The sequence below is a fragment of the Heterocephalus glaber genome, unplaced genomic scaffold (assembly GCF_053883595.1).
Source record: "Heterocephalus glaber isolate CG9 unplaced genomic scaffold, H.glaber_assembly_v1.0 deba00001462, whole genome shotgun sequence".
Lineage (NCBI taxonomy): Eukaryota > Metazoa > Chordata > Mammalia > Rodentia > Bathyergidae > Heterocephalus > Heterocephalus glaber.
Genome location: NW_028258309.1, coordinates 16,485 through 42,425, shown reverse-complemented (window position 1 = coordinate 42,425; position 25,941 = coordinate 16,485). Strand labels below are relative to the sequence as shown.

The 25,941-nt window shown below is 33.7% G+C and overlaps 1 protein-coding gene across 6 annotated transcripts in view; it reads left to right on the top strand.

The window, feature by feature from the left end:
- LOC147826694 (serum response factor-binding protein 1-like) overlaps positions 1 to 25,941 on the top strand; it is a 51,938-nt gene that overhangs the window by 12,595 nt on the left and 13,402 nt on the right. For 4 of the 6 annotated variants that reach the window (XM_087180428.1, XM_087180427.1, XM_087180432.1 and 1 more), the window contains one exon: positions 23,303 to 23,374. The exons of the other annotated variants lie outside the window; for them this stretch is intronic. In XM_087180428.1, coding sequence (XP_087036554.1) covers positions 23,303 to 23,374 — 72 coding nt within the window. The remainder of the gene's footprint in view (positions 1 to 23,302; positions 23,375 to 25,941) is intronic. 6 annotated transcript variants of the gene reach the window in all.

Genomic DNA, 25,941 nt, shown 5'->3' with positions numbered 1-25,941 from the left:
CCAGACTTTTCACTAGTTTAATTTTTAGGTCTCACTCCTCTTGCTTTATGGAAACTTTCATTTACCAAATGACATACCATTATATGTCTGGGAGATGGTTTTATTGTAGAATTTAAAAACAACATTTGCTACCAGCGATTATCTTAATTGTAGGGTAATTTTGCTTGTATGTTTGACTTTTATAATTTGGTGTATCTTCCATGTGTTGAGTTAGATAAAAGAGAAAGAGAATTCTCTTAACAGTATTTTAATTGAGGGAGATTATGAAAGCTCTTCACCCTGTCTTCCTTTTAAAAAAAGGGTAAAGTGTTGAATGATAGTCTTGTCCCAGTTAATCTGAACACAGGCATTGGACATGAGTCTTATGTATGAGGTGTGTCAATTTTTTGAATTAGCATTCCCCATAGTACTGCAAAATTCATGAAATCCATTTGATCTATTTTTATAATTTATAATTTCTTTTTATCCAGTTTTTCAGAAAAAATTAACAAATAATACCCTGTGTTTTTGTGTGTCAGATACACTTATGAGAAGAAAAAAATCTTTAGAGATTTTTACTTTGAAGATAGCACTAAAATAGGAACTTATGATTTATCTTTTTCATTTACTTTCTCTTAACCAAAGTCTTTACTAAATTACACCACATACCTAAATTTTTTTCTGAATAGTAATTTTTATGGTCCTAAATTATTCATAGGCTTTGGGGTTCTATATAATTGCTGATTTTGTTTTATATGGAAAAACTACTCTCTCTCTCTCTCTCTCTCTCTCTCTCTCTATATCTATATATATATGAGGGGGAGGTTCTTATATACAGTGTATGAAGAGTTGACAACAAATAATCTTTGGAATAGTTCTATTTTGTAACTCCTAATAATTTTATTTAGTTTATTTTAGTTTTTCTGTCTGTTCTAACTGTAAGTCTTGTTTTCTGTTATTCTTAAACCTCATTATCTGAGAGAAATCAGGCCTAGTGATAAAGGTTGCTATGTAACTATCATAGTTTGTTTTTCATTCTTTTTTTCTCTGTTACTATAAAAAACCACTGTGGAATTGTTGCTTTGTAGAAAGCCAAAATACATGGCCTTTATATTTCTTTAATTCATAAAATGTATAGTATGTGTATTCCTTGAATTTGTGGCAGGGGTTCAGTATGTCTGGGTTAGTCAGTCTGACTTCAGCTTATTTAAAATACCTTTCAGACACTAGGTTAAATTTAACATATTAAAAACAGAACAAAAAGAGTACTAGAAAGACTATGTGTGTGCTTCCCTTGAATGTCAAATTTCATTTTTACTTATAGTGCTTTAACAGAATTGGTCTTTTCTAAAAGAAACAAATACATTTAGCATTTTTCTTAATTGAAAGGTCATTTGTAAAGGAAGTATTTTTCATATGTAAGGGAGCATCAAAGAAATAGTCACTAAATAGTAGATCCACAGTCTCAATTAAATTTGAAGGAAAACGTCTATTCATTTTTTTAGGGGAGTTTTTTTCTTGGCTCATATACCACTAGATTTTTATAGTCTTATTTATGATATACTATCCTATATTGGTTTCTCTGATAATAGGGTATTTCATTTCAAGATGACATCCTCATGAAGAAAACCCAAGGTATTTTTAGAAATGTGTGTATGTGCTTTTTGGTTGGTTTTTTTTTTTCTGTTGAAGGGGGTAAAAACAGCCTGACCTTTATGATACCATAGAATCATAGGTTCTAATTTTATAGGATATAATCTTTGACTCTCTACTCTTTGATACCTTTCCTAATAGTATTTATAATTTTAACTTTGATACCAGTGAAATAGTTTCTTTAAGAGTTGAAGTAGGTTATCAAGTCTTACAAATCTCTAAGTTATTTAACTGGGGAAGGAGATAGTAATTTAAAGAATACATTGACATTACTCAAAATGTGCGAGAAATCCTCTCCTCGGTAATAAAGTAGCATTTATTGAGCATTTCCTGTTCACTATCTCATGCAGTAGATATCATTATTATCTGTGTCTTACAGAATGAGAAACTGAAGCTTAGAAACATGCCCAAGGTTGAATAATTGTTAAGTAGTGGACTCCAGAACTGACTGTAGAGCTTGCAATGTTACTTTACAGCACTCCTTTCCGTTGGTAAAATGCAGACTTACTGAAAAATACCTAGAACCACTCCCAAAGAGTGGATGAGTTTTATAACATGGTACCCTCTAGGAAAAATAAATAAATAAAAAGCAAGACCCAGAGCTCTGCACCGTGATCCAAACCCTGTAATTCCTCCCAGCCAGGCATACACAGTTACCTATGTCTGTGTCCTCCATCCCCGTCATTACTTCTCCTTGTGCTGAGGACTGTGATCTGGACTCACATATTCTTCTGTGCAACTTTTCCCTGCTAGTTTACTTATTTTAAAACTTTCTGTTTTCTTCGTTTACTTTTATATGCCACGTCGATTATTGAAACCATCTTTTGAATACATATCAGCTTTTCAGGTCACCCTATCTCATTTTGTTTCAAAGGAGTTGTTATTAGTGTATCATAAATAGGAAAAACAATATTGATATGATCTGTAGAGATTTTATGTAAAAATCAAATAAAATGATACATCATAATAGTGTAGTAACTATCATATCATTTGAACCTCAACACAATACTGTAAAGTAGGCAGAATCCTATTTCAAAGGACGTTTTCAGAGATGTTGTAGGTTGCATACCCACATTAGGTTGGAGGTTTATTATATACATATTTAGAATTTTTGATATTTTGAGTTATGTAGGCTAATTAAACAAATTATTGAGTTTTTTCTATGAGTACTTAAATTGTTGTGTAGGATAAAAATGCATTATTACATCGTATATTATGTTTAGTATGTGTCAAATTAACATTTAGTTCACTTATACTGCTAAAGTAATCAAATTAAAAGTAGTATTAATCTTGCACTATAATTATTTTGACAGTTTTATCTTTTATTTGTGAATCATTACAAAATATCATATTACCAAATCAGGATTGCATCTGAGAGATGCAATAGATTTAGGCTAATAGATTTAAGGATGTATAAGTAAGCAGAAGGCACAGATAAAGCAGTGGGACATCTGGCACTCTGATTCTAGTTTTCCTTTCCACATTCTCTGGCCTAGAGTCTCCAAAGTAAGTAAGATTGATTATTACCTCATAGCAGGAAGTATTTAAATTTTGAAATGTCTTCATTCCCTTCCCTAATATTGTATAGCTTACATGATACCTTCTACTATGTCATTATACCCACAGATTTGGGGTTTATCATAAGCATCCTTATCAAGGGCATGATACTAAGATCATTGTTCAAATAAGGATTTTACTCCTAACAAAGGGAATTAGCTTATCTACAAAGAGAACCACTTGTAAGCATATAAATATTTATACTTTTCCCTCTAAATTTTTGGAAAGTATTTTGAACCAATAGAAAAATGAGAATATTACAGTCTAAAAATAAAAAATACATTGTATCCTATCCATGTTTGTTCTTTTTATTTGCACCTCTGACTTGGTCATGTGGTTTAAATGTTGTCTGTGAGATTTCTGCATCTACAAGTTACTTTGTCCTGTTTCCAGTTATTAAGTAATCTGTCAAATACTACTGAAACTATATGAATATTCTTTAGTCTCTCAAAACCCAGTGATAGATGATATAGTTGAATCCATTAAAACATTTTATTGTTTCTATTTCTCTGTGGGGATTATCTGTTTCTCTAAGATTTTTATTCATTGAGAGGATTTTTCTTGTTAAATATCATTAAGGAAAGTTATAATAGCCATTTTTGTCTTTGGAGAAGAAAAATATCTTTTATTCTTGATATACTGGATAAATTTGCACTGTAGTCTGGCATTAGGAAGATTTAAGTTGTACCGATTGGATTTCATTATATTCCTCCCTAAACGGTGATTTTAGCAGTTCATTTTCTTGGCTAGCCTTTAAATTCAAACTATGTTTCTTGGTCAGTAGCACCAGTCTGTTTAGATCTTTTGTCTTTTGTCAAACTGCTTAACATCTGTCTCTGTGTGAGTGGGTTAGGTCCCTTCTCTCTCCTTTCTGGGTAACCTTGTTCTCTGAGGTGATAAGGTATCCTGGCTTCATTTTTCCAAAGCCACCTCTACCATTTTCCTGAGTTATGAAGATTACACCACCTTAGATGAAGCTCTGAAAAGTTGGTGACTACTTGTATAATTTTCTGTCTGTTTCATGCCATATAAGTTTGGACTTCTCATCAGAATCTGTTTGCTTTTATTTAGTCCAATTCTTTCAGATTAGAGCTTTTGGTAGTAGGGCCTGGTCTTATGAATGTTTTCAGGATTGAGGAAGACCACTTAATCAAGTTTTCTGTTAGTCTCTTAGTTGAGAGATTAACAGTCTAATGTTTAAATTTTAGGGAGTTGAAGTTTTATGTAAAAGATTAATAAAGTGCAGCCAATGAAAGAGAAAGAACCCGTGAGGGTAGGAAGCCAAGTGAAGAAACTATTTCAAGAATGAAATGGTGAGTGCCTGGGCTACATAGTGAGTTCAGGCCCAGCCTGAACTATAAGGGGAGACCTCAAAAAAAAAAAAAAAAAAAAAGAGAATGAAGTGGTGAGCTAGGTATTGTTTTCAAAATAAACAGTATTATTTTATTCAAAATACAAACTCACTAGATGTTGGTTAATGATAAATTTGTCAAGTTGAAGTTTCTTCCAGCACAGGCTGGTTTACAGAACTGTACTAATACAACAAAATGGTTTTTATTCTTAATCATGTATCCTAAACATGTGAAGCATGCCTTTCTTCACTTGCCCTCCAAATGCGGTTTCTAATCTATAAAAGTATTTTAACTAAAGTTTTGGGTCCAAAATTGTTTTAGAATTGTATTTTCTTCCTCTGAGTCAGGGACCTGGAAACTATGGTCTAAATAGGGAATAAGTTAAGTGTTTCTCTGCCTCATGTTTATTCCCAATACTCCTTCAGCATACTCACATTGTAGCCTATTTTGGCTACGGAATCTGTAGCAATCAGTGCTATTATCTCTAAGTCCCTTTCATAATTCTGCACTTATTGATTATTTTTTTCTTGTCTGCATTGTAGAAACCAAGTAAATATTGAAACCTGTTGGTAACTTTGAAGATCTTCAATAAATACTTTTCACTCTGGACAATATTATCACTGAGAACAAGACAAATACACATTTCTCCAAAAAAAGTTTTTTGGTCCCTATCCAAATGAGAATGGCTTCACCTACATGAATATTTAACTTTTTTCATTTCTTTCTCCTCATCTCATCACATTTTCTCTTACTTTTATTTTTTTCTTCCTTGGCTTACTTTTCTCTTACTGTAGTTACTGGTAATATCTTTTCTAGTGTACACTTTTAAAATTGATCAATTATGTCATGGGTAATTTGGAAGTCTGATTCACTGTCATTGGTCATTAAAAGTGCTACACTCTTTCCAGACAGAGATTGATCAACATACATTAAAACTATTGACTGAGGATTTCTAATTTTAAAAATATGTGCTACAGAATGTATCTTCAGGTTCTTATTATTTCTTACATGGACTTGCTGTCCCTGATCTCACCCCTTCAAATCATGTTCTGCACTAAAATCCAGTGGCCCTCCCAAAATGCACATGTGATTGGGATTCTCTTCTACCTGGCATGCAAGACGTTTTGTTATCTTGGCTCTAGCTATCTCTCTACTGCCCCTATATACCCCACCTACCTTGTACTTTTTATTCAGCTATACTGAACCCATAGCAGTCTGTTTCATGCCATCTTTCTATCAGAACTTTTAAACTTAGCACATTTCTTCCTCATAATTAAGACTCACCTTCCTTCAACATCTACTTATGTTATTGCCAGTAGGACATTTTCCCTGGCACTACCACTCTGTCCCAGGATAATTCACCACCTCTTCTATGCAGCCTGTTATAACTCTGTTATTGTATAAGACTACTTTTATGCCATTTCTGTTACTTAGAACGTCTAAGATAATAGGTTGTTTTATTCAATTCATTTTTCCACCACCTAGTAGTTTGTTTGGTACACAGTAGCTGTCCCCTGGCTAGCTGGCTCAGTGACTTATGTTGGTATGCTTACAGTGTTGAGGTTCTTAATCTCTAGACATAAATGGAATACTACTGAACTGTTACTAAGAGCCTGTGACCAAACAGTTTTGGCTTTTGTTATTTTTAATGTTAAGTATCAGGCACAGAAGAATAAAAGGGCTCTTCATTTTAAGATCCCCTTAGCCAGTGCCCTAAGGCCATATAACTTCTAATTCAATGTTTGTAAAAGTGGAGCAAGATACCTTAGCTTAATAGCTCTCTGTACTCTACTTGTGACCTTTAAATGAATAAACAGTAAATTTTAGTGGTGTTTTAGAAGATCAGTATATACTGATCTCCTCACTCCCTTTCAACAAAATTTAAAAACAGGTCATCACACTGAAATCCCAGTTTGCTTCCTGCCTTGTGGCTTCTGCAGCTTGAAGTCAGTGTTTTGAATAGGTCACGTATCTCAAATGCTTAGCTGTGTTTCACTTTTAATGTAAGTGCTATCCATGCTTTGCTTTTGAACCTACCTACTCCTATTTGAAAACAAAGAGCTGCAGGACCTGTGGGCAAAAGTGATGAAAATGCTGCTATCATTTACTGAGTCATAGTATACCATAGTTTTTGAATAAATAACTGATTCTGGAATTGCTTCTTCTAAATAAACCTACTTTAAGGGCTACTGAGTATATAAAGAAGGTTTAGGAGCAGGAAGTAAGAAAGCAATGTCACATGAACTTTTTTGTTAATATTTTTATTTCAACCATTAGCACTAACTTGAACACATCTTACATTGTTAGATTTTTATTGTAATGGAAACTGTACTTTTGTGTTCTCTGTATGTTAGAAATGTCAGTGTATTAACATGTCAAAGAATTGATAGTTTGTGATAACAAATTGAATAGTGTTCCATTTTTTTCTTGTTTGAAAAATATTCCATTTCTCTACTTGTCATTAAATTGTGAAATAAAAATACTATAATTCCAAGGGAAATAATTGTTCTCATTAATTATACTTCTTAGCAATTTCTAATTAAATTGTATATTCTTTTTTATTCTCTTTCTTCTGTGAAGGATAACCAAACTCTACATGGTGTATCAGTTTTAAGTATGGGTAGAGTGAGGAGTGAAATGCTCATTTTTTTAATTACTGATTTCTGTTGACAGTATGTTGAAGTAGAAGTTGGAAGTTTTTATTATATTCTATTCATCCCAATCCAAGCATCACAGATTATTAATGGTCATAGATCTTCTTAGTCATAAAAATTTGTAAACATAAATGAAAATTTAAATACAAATGAGAGAGAATAGAGTTGTTGGAACCTAGAGAAAGGGTCAGTTAATTGAGTCTAATTTCTTACATGATTTTAGGAAGATTTCTCAGAGTCAGGGCACTAAGTTAGAACTTTAAGAATAATTATTAACTGTTTAGGAAAAGGCATTCTCGGTAAATAGAATACACCATAAATAAAGCATACAGATCTAGACCTATAAGTATATGACATGATTTGAAAATACTGCTGAGTATTAAAGCATATTGAATATTGTAACACACTGAACAAAATTTTTCTTCTTTTAAAAATATATTTCCCTTTCTTTTTTCTATCTTGATGCTTTGTATACTAATGTAGCCTAAGGCATACATATTGAAAAATATCATAGCTGTAGTACAGAATGAATGGAGAAATAAAGGGTTTAAGTAGTGGCTAAAACACTAGATGAGATTACATTTTAAAGACTTTTAGAAAATGTGGACACAACAAAGAATTTTAAATAATCAGATGTTTTCTAGAACAATAAACCTGAAGGCATAGTGGACAGTATTTTGAAGGAGATTAGTAGCAATATATCTTTTACCATAGTAATTTTTTAAACATTCACCATATATTTTGATTTCATAGCTACATGGTTTGTATCCCTATTAATTCTTATTTTTAATGTGTTATCCTAAGAAGACTCATGAAAATAAAGTTGTTTTAAAGATTTTATTTTCTCTTTATAGAGTTTGTCACAGAACTGTCCTTTTAAAACTAGTGTTGAGATTGCAGTTCAAAAGCAATTAACTCTTCCCCCAAGGCCAGCCAGCCATTTTGTGAGAATGGAATCTCCAGAATGAAAAATATCTGTGTGTTCTATGTAGAATCTTCAAACTAAAGTAATGATTGGATCTCATTTTCTCTGCCCACCTCTTTGAATATGACCATAGAGATGAGTAATTTTCTGTACTAAGAGCAGTTTAGATGTTTTGATTTGGCATAAAAATGTGATCATGTTTATAATTGCTTGGGTTAAACAAACTATTTTGCCTCATTTTTTAAAAAACTTTCTACTCTAAGAGATAGGGTTATATGTTTTCAAAATTTCAGAACTTATTTTTATTAAGTAATTTGCTGTTTGTTTTCATATTATTTTTTAAAATAAAATGCAGATCTTGGACTATTGAATTGTATTAATATTTACATAATTTTTCCCCAATGAAATAGTAATTATTTTTTAAATCAATGATAATATTGTTGAAAATATGTTCAGTTTAGTTTTTAGTATGTGAAGATTCAACTTTTTACATGAAATTCAACTTGGAAGTAAAGTGAGACAGTAGTATTTGTAGACATTTAGTAATTTTTTTTACTGGCTGCCAGCAAAAACCTGACACCAATATAATTTCCTAGTAGTAAACTTACTTTGTTTTAGTATATCACTGTCCTATTCAAGAACTTAAATTAGCTTCCTTTTGCATGCCAGATTGAGTCTAGGGCCAGGGATTTATCTCAGTGGTTCTGCCGCCTGCCTTGCAAGTGCAAGGACCCGAGTTCGATCCCTGGTACCAAAAAAAAAAAAAAAAATACAGATTGAGCTAATTTTTCATGAGTCTTGAAGGCTTTCTCACTATTTACCTCTCTGTCTTCACCAGCTTTCTCTCTGCTCCTCATTTCTGTCTACATACTATAGTCAACATTATCCCTTACACCACTTACTGTATTCTTGTTTTTAAGTTTCTATAGTTTTGTGTAATAACAAGGCAACATTTACTACCACTTCACATAAAACCAGAGTGAATCATTGTCACAGTTTTTGCCAGTCTCTAGAACAGTGAGTTTGTTAGGGAATATGGGGGTACATGCTTGAGGATTTATGCCAGGGGGTGTATAACATAATGGTAAGGAGTTTGTGGAATGTAAAAAAACTTCTCTGGTAAATTGGACATCTTTGCATTGTTCTCACCTTTGAGAGCTACTGTACTAAGAAGAAATTACCCTGCTTACCTCATCTATACGGTGCTTTGGTAGTTAGTTTTTAATAGTCTATTATTAATTCATCTTCCTTGGGTTACTTGCATGCCATTTCAAAAATTAAACTCTGTTTTAGTTGTCTTACTATAAAGTGGCTTGTGTTCTGCACATAGAAAACAACGTGTTGCAAATATTAATGTTTACATCTATAGATTTTTAAAGGGTTTATAGCAAAATACCTTTTAATCAAAATACAGATAAATCTCCCTCTAAAGTTGTTTGTGAATATTTTAGTTTCTTTTTCTTGTCTTCCATATAATAATAATGCTTGAAATTTTGCTATTAGCTTATCTTTATTTCATGTTTAAATTTTGAATTTCAAATATCAATTTTACTGAAGTAAAATCAACAATGTTGACTTTCAAGATGTAGAAGGATGTCATTATAAAAGCAAAGAGTAAAGCCACTTGTTTCACATTTCCTGAAATTTTGAACATCTGTACTGATACTCCTTTTGTATCATTAATTGTGTCCCCTAGAATCTATTTCTTCATCTTAAAACTAAAAATAATTCCTATTTGATTTTGTTTTTATGGAGACTAAACAAAGTATGTAATATCGGTGTTTCTAGCATAGCACTCTGGATAAACTTCTTAAGAATTTGAATTTCTGTCATCTTACTCTATTTAAATGGCATAGATGAAATAATAAGATGGCCATTGTCTTCAGTGCCATTGTGGAGAGTTATAATAAAATATTCAGTAACCTGTAATAAACCAGTAATCAGTAATAAAGTATTCAGGTCCAGAAAGGAGATCTTTTGGGGATCTACTGTATGAAACAATCTGTCATCACTGTCCAGGTTGCATTGTAACTTTAGGCCAGAAACGGAGATATTTGGTAAGTAGTATATACTTTGTTTTTTTCCTTCAATTCTTTTATTGGTACATTTTAGGTGTACACTACATTTACATTTATCATTGGGTGTTTGTACCTGTACCTGATGTATCTTGGTTCTTATTTTTTTCCCCATTCCCTGCCCTCTCTTCACCCCCTCCACCCTTCCCTATTTACAAAGACTTTGTTTCCATTTTTTCCTTTTCTTATAATTTTTCCTTTCCCTTCTTTCCTTTCCCCGTCCCCTCCCACTTCCTCTACCGCTTTGGACCTTTTCTTCCTATTTCTAATTATCAATTATTGATTTTAATCATTTTAATCCTTATTTACACTTTCAGTTTCTCACACCAGAGAAATTATTCGGTATTTACACATGTGTGTCCTGTGTATTTCACTTAAGAGTATGGCCTCAATGTGGATCCATTAAGCTATAAATGTCTCTAGTTTGTCATTCTTTATGGCTGAGTAGTACTCCATTTTATTAAAAAACCACATCTTCTTTATCCAGTGTCCAGTTGATGGGCACTTGGGCTGTTTCCAGGCTTTACTTAGTATATACTTTAATAAATAAACTTTTAGTTGATATTATTTACTCTTTTACTTTGCAAGAAAAGACCATACACTCTTAAATCATGACCACATCACTTTGCTTCACTGTAACAGAAATATGTTAGGTCTATACTTTGTGTGTACCATAATCCATGCTACTTTATGCAGAAATATTAGAAATTAATATTCTACCGGCCCTTGGGAAGTTTGTAATCTAAAGAGAGAAATGGATACATGAACATAGACCTTCAGTAAAGTGTTTTAAAAAATGAAGGGCATGTAGCACTGGTTCAGGATCCAAGCAAGGCTTCCTGTAGCAGGAAGCTGAGTCTTAAAAGGTAAGTGAAACTTCACAAATTATAGAGCAGAATATGTACTTAAATGAATGTTGTTTTATTTTGTTTGGTTCTTAGTTTTCAAATCTTTAAAAAGGGTATAAAGGAAGTTATCTATAGAACCAAGAAATAACAAAGTTTTTATATTATCTTACTAATTTCCCTATATAAAAGTCTATTAAGTGTGATAGTATTAGGATTCAAATCTCGGTACAGATGAACATAAAGATTAGCTGTGGGGGAATTAATGACATGTTTATTAAAAATTGTTTCTGCCATAATTCCTGAATAGCAGCAGTATTTATTGTCAGGTCTCCTTTATGCTATCTGAATATTGAGATAGCTGAGATACTCATTGTAGCAACTTATAATATCTAACACGGAAAAATAACTTCATTTTCCATTCTTATAACAAATCAACATGATCAATATTAATCATATAGAAATGATATGCTATGGAAAAAATAAAGCAGAGCAGAAAGGTTTAGGAAGGATGATATAAAATAGATAGCTGGAGATACTAAGTCTGGAGTTCAGAGGAGAGAGAGAGATGTTTGGTAGTTCATAAATACATGATATATAAAGTCATGAGACTGGATAAAATCACTAACATGGTAATGAATAATACTGAAGAGTACCAACAGCAGAGTCCTAATCCATTCTTAAGTTAGAAGAACTAGCAAAAGTCACTAAGAGAAAAAAACAGTCACTAAGAATAACCAAGAGTCTGGGTACTCTCAGTGGAATAATGAAAGTATATCAAGGAGAAAGAGAGAATAACATCAGATGTTATTTAATAGGCCAAGAAGGGACGAGTCAGATACTGCTGCTTTATTGAGAAGAATACTGAGACTTAAATTTAGCAATTTGGAGAATGTTGGTGACTTAATGAGATTGCTGGAGTAATAATTTGAGTCTAAAGCCTGTGGAGTAGGTGTAAGAGAAAATAGAGAGCATTTGGAGATGTTAACAAGTGTTGTGGTTAGGGTGGCCATATGACCAAATTCCTTGGGACTCTTCTTGCATTCACTTTTTGTTCCAGCACATTTATTAATGTCTTATTTGATACTCAGATGAGTCCTTGTTTGAACATCAAATTATGTGGTCAACGTGGTTATGATCCTTTGCTGTCATTATTCCTTCTCACGCCAAAATTCAACTAGTGGTTGTCCCTTTAAGCCAACTTGCACAACCTTTTTGAGTCTGTTCTGAACCCCACTAGTCTTTTTTGGTACAGGAAATTAACGGTAGGATGTATAATTTTCCTGCTTCGTTTTAGTGGTATTTGGAAACCAAAGTTTGAAGTGGGTGGGTAGGTTTTGATTGAAAGGAAAAGAAGCGAGAAAGGTAGGTATCCAGTTAATGGAAAGCATTCTAAAGACAAAAAATAAAAAGGAAAGTTACCAAAGATGATGTGGTAGGAAAATAGAAAATTTATTCAGTTTTGAAAATTTATTCAAAACAGCATGGATTGATTATAAGATTCCTAGAAGAAAAGTATTACAACAGTAGAGCAAAAAGATATATTATGACAGACAATCAAAGATTTTTTTAATGTCATTCTGAAGATCTTTGATTTCTTTCTGTATTCGGGACAGTGACATAATAGGCCTTGGAGTTACTGGTCCTGCAGACAGGAAAACCAGGTTATTATAATCCATACAATCCATAAGGAAGTCCTAAGCCTAGGAGTAGTAATACAGGGATGGTATAGGAGATGAAATAGAGCTTCCAAATGATACAAAGGAAATATTATAATTCCCAATCTGTTAGATGTCTGATACACTGAATTTGTGTCCTCTAAAATCAACGAATGGATTCTAGGAACAACAGAGGTTAAGAGTAGGAAATGTTTATTGAGAAGATAGTTCCTGAGAGGCAGGAGGAGTCCCAAATAGGTAGCCAAGGACCCCACTTTTCAGAGTAAGTTTTATAGAGCAAAAACCACATGGTTAAAGCATAAGATTACAATTATAGTCACTTAGGTAATAGAAATTCAGTGGGGGAACAAGTCACGTAACAAATGTATATGAAAAGAACAAAAAGGTTTTCTAGGAAATGATGGGTCTGGTGACTGATGTCTCTTTATACTTCATTAGGCCAGGTGTTAGCACTTACCTTGTCCTTTGGGGAAGTATGCAGGCCTAGTCATTTCATCTTGATCTTGAGGCCTGGCTCTCACAGATGTGTCCCTGGCCACAGTTGTAATGTGTTTTCATCTTGTGCTCTGACTCTGTCAAGGGCCCAGCCCTATCTGACTGCCTATAATATTTTTACTTAACTTAGCTGTCTTTAATAGTATGACAATGTCACAGAATCATAATAAAGGGGCTCTGAAGGGTCAGATGACTCAGAGCTGAGCAGCAGAGGATGGAGATGCCATTGGCTGCATTAAAGAACATAGGAATAGGGGTAGGAGGAAGACAGTGATATTTTATCTGGAAAAACACCTTCCCAGTGTAATGGTAGAGTCTAGCTTTATTTCAAGGTTACTGTAGTAAAATGTATTTAAGAAAGCGCAGAACAGTATTTAGAAAATTAATTTTTTATTGTCACTGAAGGGTAACCATAATGAGAATTCCTATCTGTAGAAAAGCATGAAGATTGGGATATCAATACCACTCTCATGAGTTATTTCAGATTCTTTATTTCAGAGAAATACATTATTTGGTTCATTTCCACATATACCAAAAATCTAGCATTCATATTTTTCCTGGCATTTTTTAATTTCTTTTCTCAGCCTAAACATCACATTCCATCTGTTGCATGCAAAAGTCTCTTGTATTCTATTAAGTTAAAAGCCCAACCACAATGAAATCTTCTTGGAATTAAAAAAGTTAGCATGGTTAACTACCTTGCAGTAACTTTTTATGTTATCCTAATCTTCTTCCTCATGGTCTGATACAAATAGTTTGATTACAAACAAACTTTTCCTGCTGAAGCAGAACCAACGCTCCACTGGCTTAATAGTTCTAAGTATCTTAGATTGTTCAAACAAATATCTGGAGAGAAAAACAAGGTTATATCCAAATAAACAAAATTTAGATTACCTAATTTTAATTAAATTTGTGATTTTGCATATTAGCAAGCAGTAGCTAATAGCACAGTGTGGAATAAGGGAACTGAAGTTTTTCTGATAGATCTAGTTTTTAATTGTGACAATCATTAGTGTAGAAAGCTTGAATTATGTTAATTTAATTAGGAAGGACTTAAGACGTCTAATTTATTACTGACAACAGGATACGGCAAAAAGCAATATATGAGAATTCTTGTCCTAGCCCTCCTGAGATACTTTGAAAAGAGTCTCTTAAACTTTCTGTGGTAATGATTCTTTTCTGTAAAATGAATGTATCCTGAGTTCCCAAGACCACTTTGAGGCCTAGTAATTCATTAGTGGAATCTACAACAAAGGCTGTTAAACTCACAATTATGGTTTAACATTATATAAGAATACAGATTGAAATCAGCAAAGGGGGAAGCTCGTGAAAAACCAGGCATAAGTTTCCAGAGGTCCTCTACTGTGGAGTCGCAGGGACACACTCCCACTAGTGATGTGACAGCAGGTACAAGGCATTCCCATTCAGACCCAGAGGTTTTAACTGGGGACAAGTCACATCAGTGTGAATTTTCTACACAACTAATTTGAAGTACTCTGACTCCAGCTTCTGAAAGCAAAGACACATTCACATTAAGTCTCACTGTTAACATGAACCCTCTGATCATAAGTACCCTGTAGCCCACATTCTCAGAGGTCATTTTCCAGGAGCTGGCCAAGGGTCACTCCTGAAGAGAGGCCTTTCTCAGTAGATGTGTGCTGAGTTTGAGCAACTCACACCTGGAAAGTTAACTCTTTCCCACACAGTAAGTGTGGAATTATATCCTAGCTGAACCCTCTTGTACTCCTTTGTTTTGTGAGTGGATTAGTAACTTCAGCTGCATACCCACTAAAATATATAATTGTTTATTTTAGTTTTCAGATAGATTAAAAACCCCAATATTTGAAAGCTTAAATAACAGAACCAAATTACACTGTTGTTAGAAGCCTCTAAGTATCTCTTATCTTTCAGAGTTCTCTATTCTGTAACAAAATCAGGGATTTTTCAGTTTTATCCATAGAGCTTGAGAAATCTTACTTGCTTTCCACTACTCATGTAGGAAACCATTCATTTATAATGGAGTTGATGTATTGTGAAGTAAGGTAATAGCCTCAACTCATAGGAAACTGTTTGTCATCTCAGGCCTTCTTTCAAAGTTGAAAATTAACTTCAGTTCTTGAAAAATCAATTCCCATTATCTTCCCTACACTTTGGATTACTAATTCAGTGGCTCCTACTGAACTTTGCTATTAATTTGAAGAGTAATTTATGTATTCTTAAAACATTAAATGAAATAAATTTTCTGGCCAAATTATAACCTATCCTTGAAACTTAAATTTAATCCTAAAATAATGAAAGTAGTTACCTAAAACTTCTTCCGAAAAAATGTAAATATACATTTCAGTAAAAAAAAAACAACAAAAAAACCCCACCAAAAATCAATTTGTAAATCCTGGCAATCTAGTATGAACTTCCCAGCTAGACTCTAGGCAAACTCCCAAGAATTCAGAATGGCTTTTCAATCCTATCTCCCCCCCTTCTTCTTTTCGTGGTATTGGGGATTGAACCCAGGGTCTTTACCTTAAGCTATATCCCCAACCCTTTTTATTTTCCTTTTGAGACATGGTCTCACTAAGTCACTAAGTTGCCTATCCTGGTCTCGAACTTGTGATCATCCTGCCTCAGGTTCCCAGCATGCTGGGATCATAGGTGTGCACAACCATGCTTGGCTATCTTTTTATCTTTTGAAGGGAATGCTATAAGAGCTCATCAAAAAATATGGTGTACATTTAAATTAAAAAGAATTATTATAGCAAAAAGACACATTGCCATTAATCCCTCACAAAATACTCCCACTGAAAGTAGTGGGAATGATGGGGTGTGTTTGAAGTGAGGAGGAGTCCTCCTCTCAGAGCGATTATTGGCAGTGTGTCTTTGACTGTAATAATTATATTTTAATTTAAATATTTACCATAGTTTTTGATCATATCTCATATTACCATTTAGGGTCCCCTCTCCTTTCATGATAACAGGTCAAAAGGAGCCTTATTCTGAAAGGCAGTATCTGATCTCTTAATGAAAGTAGAGTGGAGGAGAAATAACTTTATATCATGTATTGCAGTTTTTCTTGTCTAAAAAACTTAGTTCCTCGCTATATGCTTAGAATAGCACTGACACAAATTCCAGTTGCACAACAGCATTCCTATTTATGCATGTTAACTAAACTCACTTCTTGAATTTTACATAATCTGTATCTTAGGAGATAGCATTTTCTTTTATTTACACATATGGTTATATTTAAAGCTATAAGTGAATTCTTCCAAAATACTGAAATATGAGTGGTATAATAAGGACAGTTTAAGCCATCCAAAGGAATGTACTGAGTTTTAAGATAGATACTTCTTACTGAGAAATATTCGTAGTATTACTTACATTACATAGTACTTATCAAAAAAATGGTATAATTAAAATATGAGGATTGGTAGAAGATAGAAAGTATATTCATTTATTTCCTAGTGCTGCTAAGACAAACTACTATGAAGTTGATGGCTTAATACAACACGATTTTATTATCTTCAAATTCTGTAGTATAAAACTTTTAATCAGTGTGTCCCAGAAGACACCCTTCTTCAAGGCTAGCAGCATAATGGCTTTCTTCTCTCCTTCATTTTCCTCTCTAACTTGTGGTTTCTCATCTTGTCTAACTCAAACCTTTCCTCTTCCCTCTTATAAGGAGCCCTGCAACTATATTGGGCTTACCTGGATAAAACAGGATAATTTTTCTCAACATCCTAATTATATCAGCAAAGTTTTATTTGACATGTAAGATAACACTTAAAGCCTCTGCTGTTGAGAACATGGGTTACTTTGAAGAATTCAGCCCCGCACATAGATGCTTGTGTTCTGAAAATAGATGTTGTAACTCTAGTTCATGTTTGCCTGTCAGACTACAAAAGCTGCTGTCCACAAAGACAGGTGGTTTTCTCTTCCTCAATACAGGAAGATACTTGCCACTTAAAAGCCTGTTTAAAAAAATATACTTCTAAAATATTTCTTTAGTTTTGATTACATGGATTTAACTTGTTAAATTTAATTTCTACCATGTATCTGGAACTTCATTTTTCTAAAAAGAAGAAAAAATATGTGAGTGTTTTTAAAATGCTGATGTTCTGGCACCTACACTTATTATGAGCAATAAATTGTCCTCTGTCTCTGAGCCAGGACTCTTTTTTTACCGACACTCATGAAACTACCAGTTTAACATGGTAGCTTGCGAGTAGGGTAAAATAACAGACTATGAAGATCTTGACATTGGGTATTGCAAAACATTATTTCCAGTATCCATACTGTATTATAAAAATACAATATTTTACGTATTTATGGAATTTAGTATGAAAATTTGACACATGTATACAGTGTATAATGATCAAATCAGGATAATTAGTATTCCTTCACATGTATATATCGTTTTTATGTGTTGGAAGCCTTGAACTGTTCTATTTTTCTTTCAATATATGATAGATCTTAGTGCTATAGAACACTAGAACTAATTGACCATAGTGCAGTGATATTGTAAATCAATTGCAAAAGAAACCACAAGAAAAAAAAAAGAAACCACAAGAACTTAATAATGACACCATCCTGAACAACCAGTGGGTCACAGATGAAATTAAAGAAGAAATTATACAGTTTCTACAATTAAACAATAATGCCAATACAAATACTGGAACTTATGAGATGCAATTAAAGCAGTTCTACAAGAGAAATTTATAGCAGAGAATACCCATATCAGAAAGAGAGCTCAAATAAACAAATAAATGTTGAACCTAAAGCTTCTAGAAAAAAGAAGAGCAAGTCAAGCCTAAAGCTCATACAAGGAAGGAAATTAAAATGATCACAGCAGAAAGTAATGCAATGGAGACTAAGAAAACAATACAAAGAATCAGTGAATTGAAGAGTTGGTTCTTGGAAAGATTAAATAAAATTGACAAACCCTTAGCCAGGTTTATCCCCCCAAAAAGGAAGAAAACACTCAAGTCCATGCAATTAGGAATGAAAAGGGTGAAGTCACAACAGATCCTGCAAAAATCTAGATCAATACCTACTTTGGGAACCTGTATTCTTAATAAGATGGAAAACAGAAGAAATGTACAGATTCCTAGATACATATGAGTTACCAAAGCTGAATCAAGAAGATATAAAAACTCTATAAATAAATCAGTATCAGTCAGTGAAATTGAAGATGTAATTAAAGTCCTACCAACAAAGCCCAAGCTCTGATGAATTCACTCCTGAACTCTACAAGAAATTTAGAGAAGACCTAATGCCGCTACTTCTCAAATTCTTTCGTGAAAATTGAAAGGGAAGCAATACTCCCAAATTCATTCCTAGAAGTAAGCATTACCAAAACTAGAAAAGGATCCAACCCAAAAAGAGAACTACAAGCCAATCTCCCTAATGAACATAGGCACAAAAATCCTCAATAAGATACTGGCAAACAGAATGCACCAAATCACCAAGAAAATTATATACCAGAACCAAGTAGGATTCATCCCAGGGACACAGGGATGGTTCAATATATGCAAATCAATAATTGTAATACACCACATTAACAGAGCTAAGGACAAAAGCCACATGATCATCTCAGTAGATGTAGAAAAAGTGTTTGACAAAGTCCAATAGCCATTCATGATAAAAAAAAAAAAAACGCTATAGAAAATTGGAATAGATGGTCTTTATATCAGTCTGAAAAAGGCATCTATGACAAACCAACAGCTAACATACTGAACAGACAAAGCTGAAAGCTTTCACTCTAGAATCAGGAACAAGACAAGGACATCCACGGTCACCACTCCTATTCAATATAGTTCTGGAAACACTAGCCAGAGCAGTTAGAAAAGAGAAAGAAATAAAAGGAATAAGAATAGGAAAGGAAAAAGTTGAATTATCATTATTTGCAGATGACATGATACTCTACATAGAAGACCCCAAAAGCTCCACCAAAAGACTCCTAGATTTAATAACCAAATTCAGTAGTGTAGCTGGATACAAAGTAAACACTCAAAAATCAGTAGCATTCCTGTTCACAAATAACAAACTCACTGAGAAATTATAGAAATCACACCTTTCACAGTAGCATACAAAAAAATGAAATACCTAGGAATCAATCTAATGAAGGAAGTAAAAAACCTCTACTCTGAAAACTACAGTGCTCTGAAGAAGGAAATCAAAGAAGATAATCAGAAAATGGAACGATATCCCTTGTTCTTGGGTAGGAAGAACAAATATGAAGAAAATGGCCATACTTCCAAAATTGTTTGTTTGTTTGTTTTGGTTCCAGGGATTGAACTCGGGTCCTTGTGCTTGTGCAGCAGGCGGTGAAACCACTGAGCTGAATCCCCAACCCCTATACTTCCAAAGTTGTTACACAGATTTAATGCCATCCCAATCAAAATTCCAATAGCCTGTCTCACAGAATTAGAGAAAAGAATTCTAAAATTTAAAAAAAAGAAAAAAAGAATTCTAAAATTTAAACCAGAAGAGACCTAAAATAGCAAAAACAGTTCTGAGCAACAAAGGCAAGGCAGGGGGCATCACAATCCCTGACTTCAAATTATACTACAGAGAAGTTAAGATAAAAACAACATGGTACTGGCAAAAATAAATAAATAAATAACCTGAGGATCAATGGAACAGATTAGAAGGAACTACTTCAAACATGCTCAGCCGCCTTATCTTTGACAAAGGAGCCAAACACCTTCACTGGAAGAAAGATAGCCTCTTTAATAAATGGTGCTGGGAAAACTGGGTTTCCACATGCCAGAGATTAAAACTAGACCCATATCTCTCACCGTGCACTAAATTGAAATGGATCAAAGATCTGAATATTAAAACAAATATTAAATTTGCTGGAAGATAAAATAGGTAGAAGGGCCGGGGATTTAGCTCACCTGTTCCGCCACCTGCCTCACAAGCACAAGGACCTGAGTTCGATCCCCAGTACCAAAAAAAAATAGAACTGTTGACGACATAGGTGTAGGCAAAATCTTTATGAACAAAACCCCAGTTACACAGGAAATATTACAAAGAATCAACAACTGGGATCTGATGTCATTAAAAAGCCTTTGTACAGCAAGAGAAACCAACAGAGTGAAGAGACAACCCCCAGTGTGGTGAAAAAAATTTTTTTCTAGCTGTTCCTCAAACAAAGGACTAATATCTAGGATACATAAAGAACTCAGAAACATCAGACCCTTCCCCCAGATTTAAAAACTCAATCAAAAAATGGACATCTGAAACAAATAGACACTTCTCAGATGAAGTAGAAACCGGAAATAAATACATGAAAAATGTTCAACATCACCAGTCATTCGAGAGATGCAAATTAGAACAACGCTGAGATTCCATCTCCACAAAAAATGGCTCTTATCAAGAAATCAATAACAAATGCTTATTGGGATGTGGGGTAAAGCAATCCTTCTCTCCTGTTGGTGGGAGTGCAGACTGGTGCAACCACTGTGGAAATCAGTATGGAGATACCTCCAAAAAAAAAAAAAAATTAACCTAGAGGTTCCATTTGACCCAGCTGTTTCTCTTAGTATCTTCCCAAAAGAATTAAAAGCATCATACCACAGCAATATATCTGCACCCATGTTTATAGCCACACAGTTTATAATAGCTAAATCTTGGAAACAGCCTTAAATGCCCAACTGATGAATGGATAAAGAAGATGTAGGTTTTTTTATACAATGGAGTACTACTTAGCCATAAAGAAGGATAAACTTGAGATATTTATAGCTAAATGGATGCACCTTGAGACCATACTCTTAAGTGAAATAAATCAGACACATATGTAAATACTGTATTGTTTCTCTGGTGTGAGAAACCGAAAGTAAAAATAAGGACCAAAATGTATAATGAATAATGTGAAATGGGAAGAAAATGTTCAAACAGGAAGGGGAACTGGGGGCAGGAGCAAAGGAAAAGAAATAAAATGAGGACAGAACAGAAACAAAGCTTCTGTAAAGGAAGGAAAGAGGGGTTGAAGGGAGGAAAGGGGAATAGGAAAAAAGAAGATATATCATTTACAGGTACAAATTCCCTATGATGAATGTGATTATTATGTATACCTAAAATTACCAATAAACTTAATGAATTTTTTAAAAAGGGCATAGCAGAAGGGCCTGCATGGCAGAAAACTCTTCATGTTATGGCAGTCCGCAGCAGCAGAGAGATAAAGCAGCCTGGGTAGGAGAGATACCCTTCCAGGCTCCCTGCCTCACTGACAACACCCCACCTCCTAACTGAAAGTTAGCTATAGGGGCTCATGGTCCAGTCCTCTTGCAAAAGCCCCACTTATGAGTACATGAGGCTTTTGATGGATATCTAGATCCAAACCATAACAGTAACTATGCTAGTAATGTCTTGGTAAGTAATTTTTCAGGTTTGAACTTTCTCAAACTGGGAGTAGTGTGTCAAAGTCTCCTATTAACAGTGTTTATAATAGTGTTTATATTTTTCTTTTTCTGTTGTTTTTTTCTTTATATAATTAATTGCTATATTTTATTTAATGCATTGGCAGTATTGTCAGAAATCTTAACTTTTCTTCTTTGCATGACACAGCTTTATCATATCTGCTTTTTAATGAATCCAATTTGATTAGTAAATCTTTGCCCACCACTTTGTTTTTAGCCTTTTGAAATAGCCACGTTCTTATGTATCTCTTATATACTTTACACCGTAGAGTTGGGTTTTACTCTTTATCCAAGTTAAAGATCTTTTTCTCCTAAGAGATAGGTTAAACTAATTTACATTCAGTTATATTTCTGATGTTTATACTCTCATATTTTCTAATTATTGAGTATTCTGTGTTATAGTTACTGCTTATTTCTTTGCTAGATGTGTCATCATTGCAATTTTCAAAAAATTTCTTTTGATATGTAGAACTGTATGTTTTGTATAATGGCTACTGTTGTACTTGTAACACTTAGTGACCTTTTCTATTTTTTATGTAGTCTTGCATGTTCTAATCTATTTTGTTTATTGCACTGTTACATTTTATTTTTGATTGAAGTATAAATGGAAATGGAAGCAATGTATTAAAAAGAGCATGCAAGAAGAATATATAAGGTTATAATGCCGTAACTTGGACTCTGCCACCAGGTCCCTCACTGTTGTGTATGCCACAGTGCTTGGGTTGTTTCTTATGGAAACTACCTTCCTAGGCCATCCCTTGATTCCTTCCCGTATGACTTTCCTGTGGAAGCCACCATGCCAAGCTCAGGTGGTGACCAGCTGCTTCTTCCTTCCATTTTTTATGTCAGACTGGAGTACCAGTGTATAAGGAAATTCAGTGGTGCTTGAATAGCCTGCCTGATTGTTCGGTGAAGTCTGGCACTCGTTTTATTTCTTAAGAGGGCATCAAAGAGAGATACTATAACCCATCAAGTTAAATTGTTTATTTTAAAAAATTGTTGCACACCCTGGGAATGGGGCAGGAGGAAGTGTTCCTCCTAGATCTAGTGTGATTGTCCACTTTTCAGTGATATCCTTTGACTCCTGTCTATTTGTTCTACCTTCCTCTAACTCTTCTTTTCAATTAGTTTTTTCTCTTCAATCCAAACATGTAGCATTTACCTATGTACATTCTTCTATACCCATACACTTATTTTAGCTCTAGCTCTACAAATACAAGCCAGCAGTCCTTTTATCAAAGTTATTTGCTGTTGACTAAAGTCCCTCCTCTAGAATATTCCTCTGGAGAAGTACACATGAGTAATATTCCCTAAATTCTTTGACGTTCAGAACTTTTCCTGTAGATTTGATGTTTAAATCCACAGCCTAGACTTGATATTTAAAGAGCTGCTTGGGCATAAAGTCCTTGGTTTACAGTTGATTATGTATTGGAGTTCCTTGAAAATCTTTGTACTTGATTTGTACACATTCTTAGAAAAATTAGCACTTAAAACTATTTTGTTACGGCTTTCTCAGTAGCATGGAAATTTCTATGTGTTATTCCTTTTAAAAAATTAAGATTTTAATTAGTATCAAGTTTCGTAAAGCAAGTCCTGGAAAGGAATTTAACTTACAATGACAGCTAAAATTAGACTCATAACTAAAAGTTTTGTGGGGGTTTTTTTCTTTCATAGGAATTGAAACCTGATATAGTAACTAAATCTGCTCTTGGTGATGATATCAACTTTGAAAAGATCTGCAAAAAGGTATATCTGCAATAGACTGTATTTAATTTTGAAAAGCTTTTTACATATATTCCTTACTTTTTTACTTTTTTGTTTTTCTGGTACCGGGGATCGAATTCAGGACCTTATGCTTGCGAGGCAGGTGGCACCACTGAGCTAAATCCCTGGCCCTATTCCTTACTTTTTTCCCGTCACCTTTTTCATTAAAGAGAAGACTTATCAAGAAGCCACTTACTATTAGTATATGACTTTCCCTCACTGAGCTTTAGAATTGCCACTGAAAATATTTTTATGATAATTTATAAATTTTTCTTTGCTGTGATATTGAACTTAATACAGTATTTCATATTTTATATGTCTTTAAAATTATTTTTACTCTTTTTAATTAAGAATCTACTCTTATCCTTTCCAGATTTTCATTAAGTTCCTCATTTAATTTCTGCTTTACCTTGTCAGAGATTTGTTTTAACTCCTTTTTTATAATTGAGCGAAATAGAGATCAAAAAAGAATGAACTCCACTGCTTAACGCTGTTAACTATCTCATGGCACAGTCAGTACTGTTATCTAGATCTTCTGCTCTAGACTTGGCACTGCTGTTTCTTCCTTGTTTCCCCTTTTTTCTTTTCTTTGTAACTCCCGCAACAAGACAGTTCCCGGTCAGAACACTGATTTTTCTCTGTGCTTTTATGTTTTTGGTTTCACTGGTTTTTGCTCTAATTTACATTTCTTTCTCCTGTCAATCTTTATATGAATATTTTTGATGAGCACCACGTACCATGCATCGTACCAGGAATTAAATATTACCTTAAAACTAAGTAAAATCTAGATGCATTTGGGTAGCTTAAACTTTCCTTGTCACACCAGTCAACTTAGGTATTTTAGGTCATTTATTTCCCTAGCCTTACATGCAACCAATATATGCAATTAAGAGGGTGTACTATATCCTAAGACATGGTATATGTAACTACTCTTTTCCATTATGGGGAGTATATTCTTTTTCCCTTCTCATCTCTTTCTAACTATTTTTATTTGATATTTTCTTAGTATATTATATATTTGTAATTTCTTAAGTTCTTGAAGCATTGTGGTCTCTCCACGGCTTCACAGTATTAAAAGGATAGATTTTTAAAACCTGCTCTTATTAGAGTTAGCTACTGCTTGCCTAGCATTCATTATAAGTAAATGGAGTTGAATATTACTTCCACTTTTTCATTTTTCTATTTTTTTGTATGACTTCTTCCTTAGTTGACTGTAGGATATGCACATTCTGTGTTCTGAGGCCAATAAATTTAGGAATTGATCTACTCTTGGAAGTAGGATCCAAAGACAGTGTAATTGGGATTTAATGCAAGTTTTGTCTGAAGATAAATAACACTGTCCCCTAAAAATAGACCTGACAACTTTGATGAAATTGAACTTCAGTAGGGCTCTCCTTTCAAGAAGAAGAGAGGGGCCAGGGATTTAGCTCAGTGGTTCCACCGTCTGCCTCGCAAGCGCAAGGTCCTGAGTTTGATCCCTTGTACCAAAAAAAAAAAAAAAAAAAAAGAAGAAGAAGAGAAATAATACCCATACCATAAAGCAAATTCTTTCTCCAGTTGATTGAGAAAAAGTTAGCTTGTATTATTAAAATCTCTATAGCCTCGCCGCCTGCTGCACAAGCGCAAGGACCCGAGTTCGATCTCCGGTACTGAAAAAAAAAAAATCTCTATAGCCTTTAAATGACTGGTTTTATTATTTATGTTTATTTACCTTGCCCCTCATAGAGATATTTACATATAACATCTTGCGTGTGTTTATCAAATTAAATTTCCTATAAGCTTTATTTCTGTATCAAACTACATTCATATATCCTAGCTCTCGGTATTTTTTAATATTTCATCCAATGTAGAAAAATTTAGTAGGTACAATATAAGAAAGTATAGATCTTTTTCCCTTCTGTGGAAAAAACTTCATCTGTTTTCAGGAAGTAATTTAAAATATCTTAGTTGAGTTTATATATGATAATAATTAAGTCTTGAAAAATTTTATTACCTCCAAAATATCCATGCAGAGTTTGCCACAGTTCTTCTGGTCCAGCCAAATGGACCATTTCCACTTATCTTGCTGAATATTTTGGATAAATGCAATTGTTAATTCTTGCAGTATAACTTTAGATAAAACCCAGAAGTGAAATAAAGCCCGATTAATTTTAAAAGTACCAATATTAGCATTCTACTTCTGCCAGTTCATTTAGAGTCATTTTAGGCAAGATTTCAAAGAACTAATACTGCACATTAAGAGTATTTTTGGGTTTTAGGTTTTTGGGCTGGTGCGTATGTGTGTGTGTGTGTTTAGACTGTGGTTTACATTCAGGGTTACATTTTGAAAATTCTTTGCAAAATGAACATTAAATGCATTTGTGATAACAATAAACACCCATATGCCAAAATAAAATTTTTCCATTAAAAGACAGTCTGTTTTCTATGTTTTCATTTGAAGCTGGAGGTATGTGAAAACCACAGTTTCCTGAGAATTTTCCATGGCAAACATTGGGTCAATTTTAAGTAAGGAAAGCTGTGGTTTCTTTCATACTTCCCAATATTGTGAA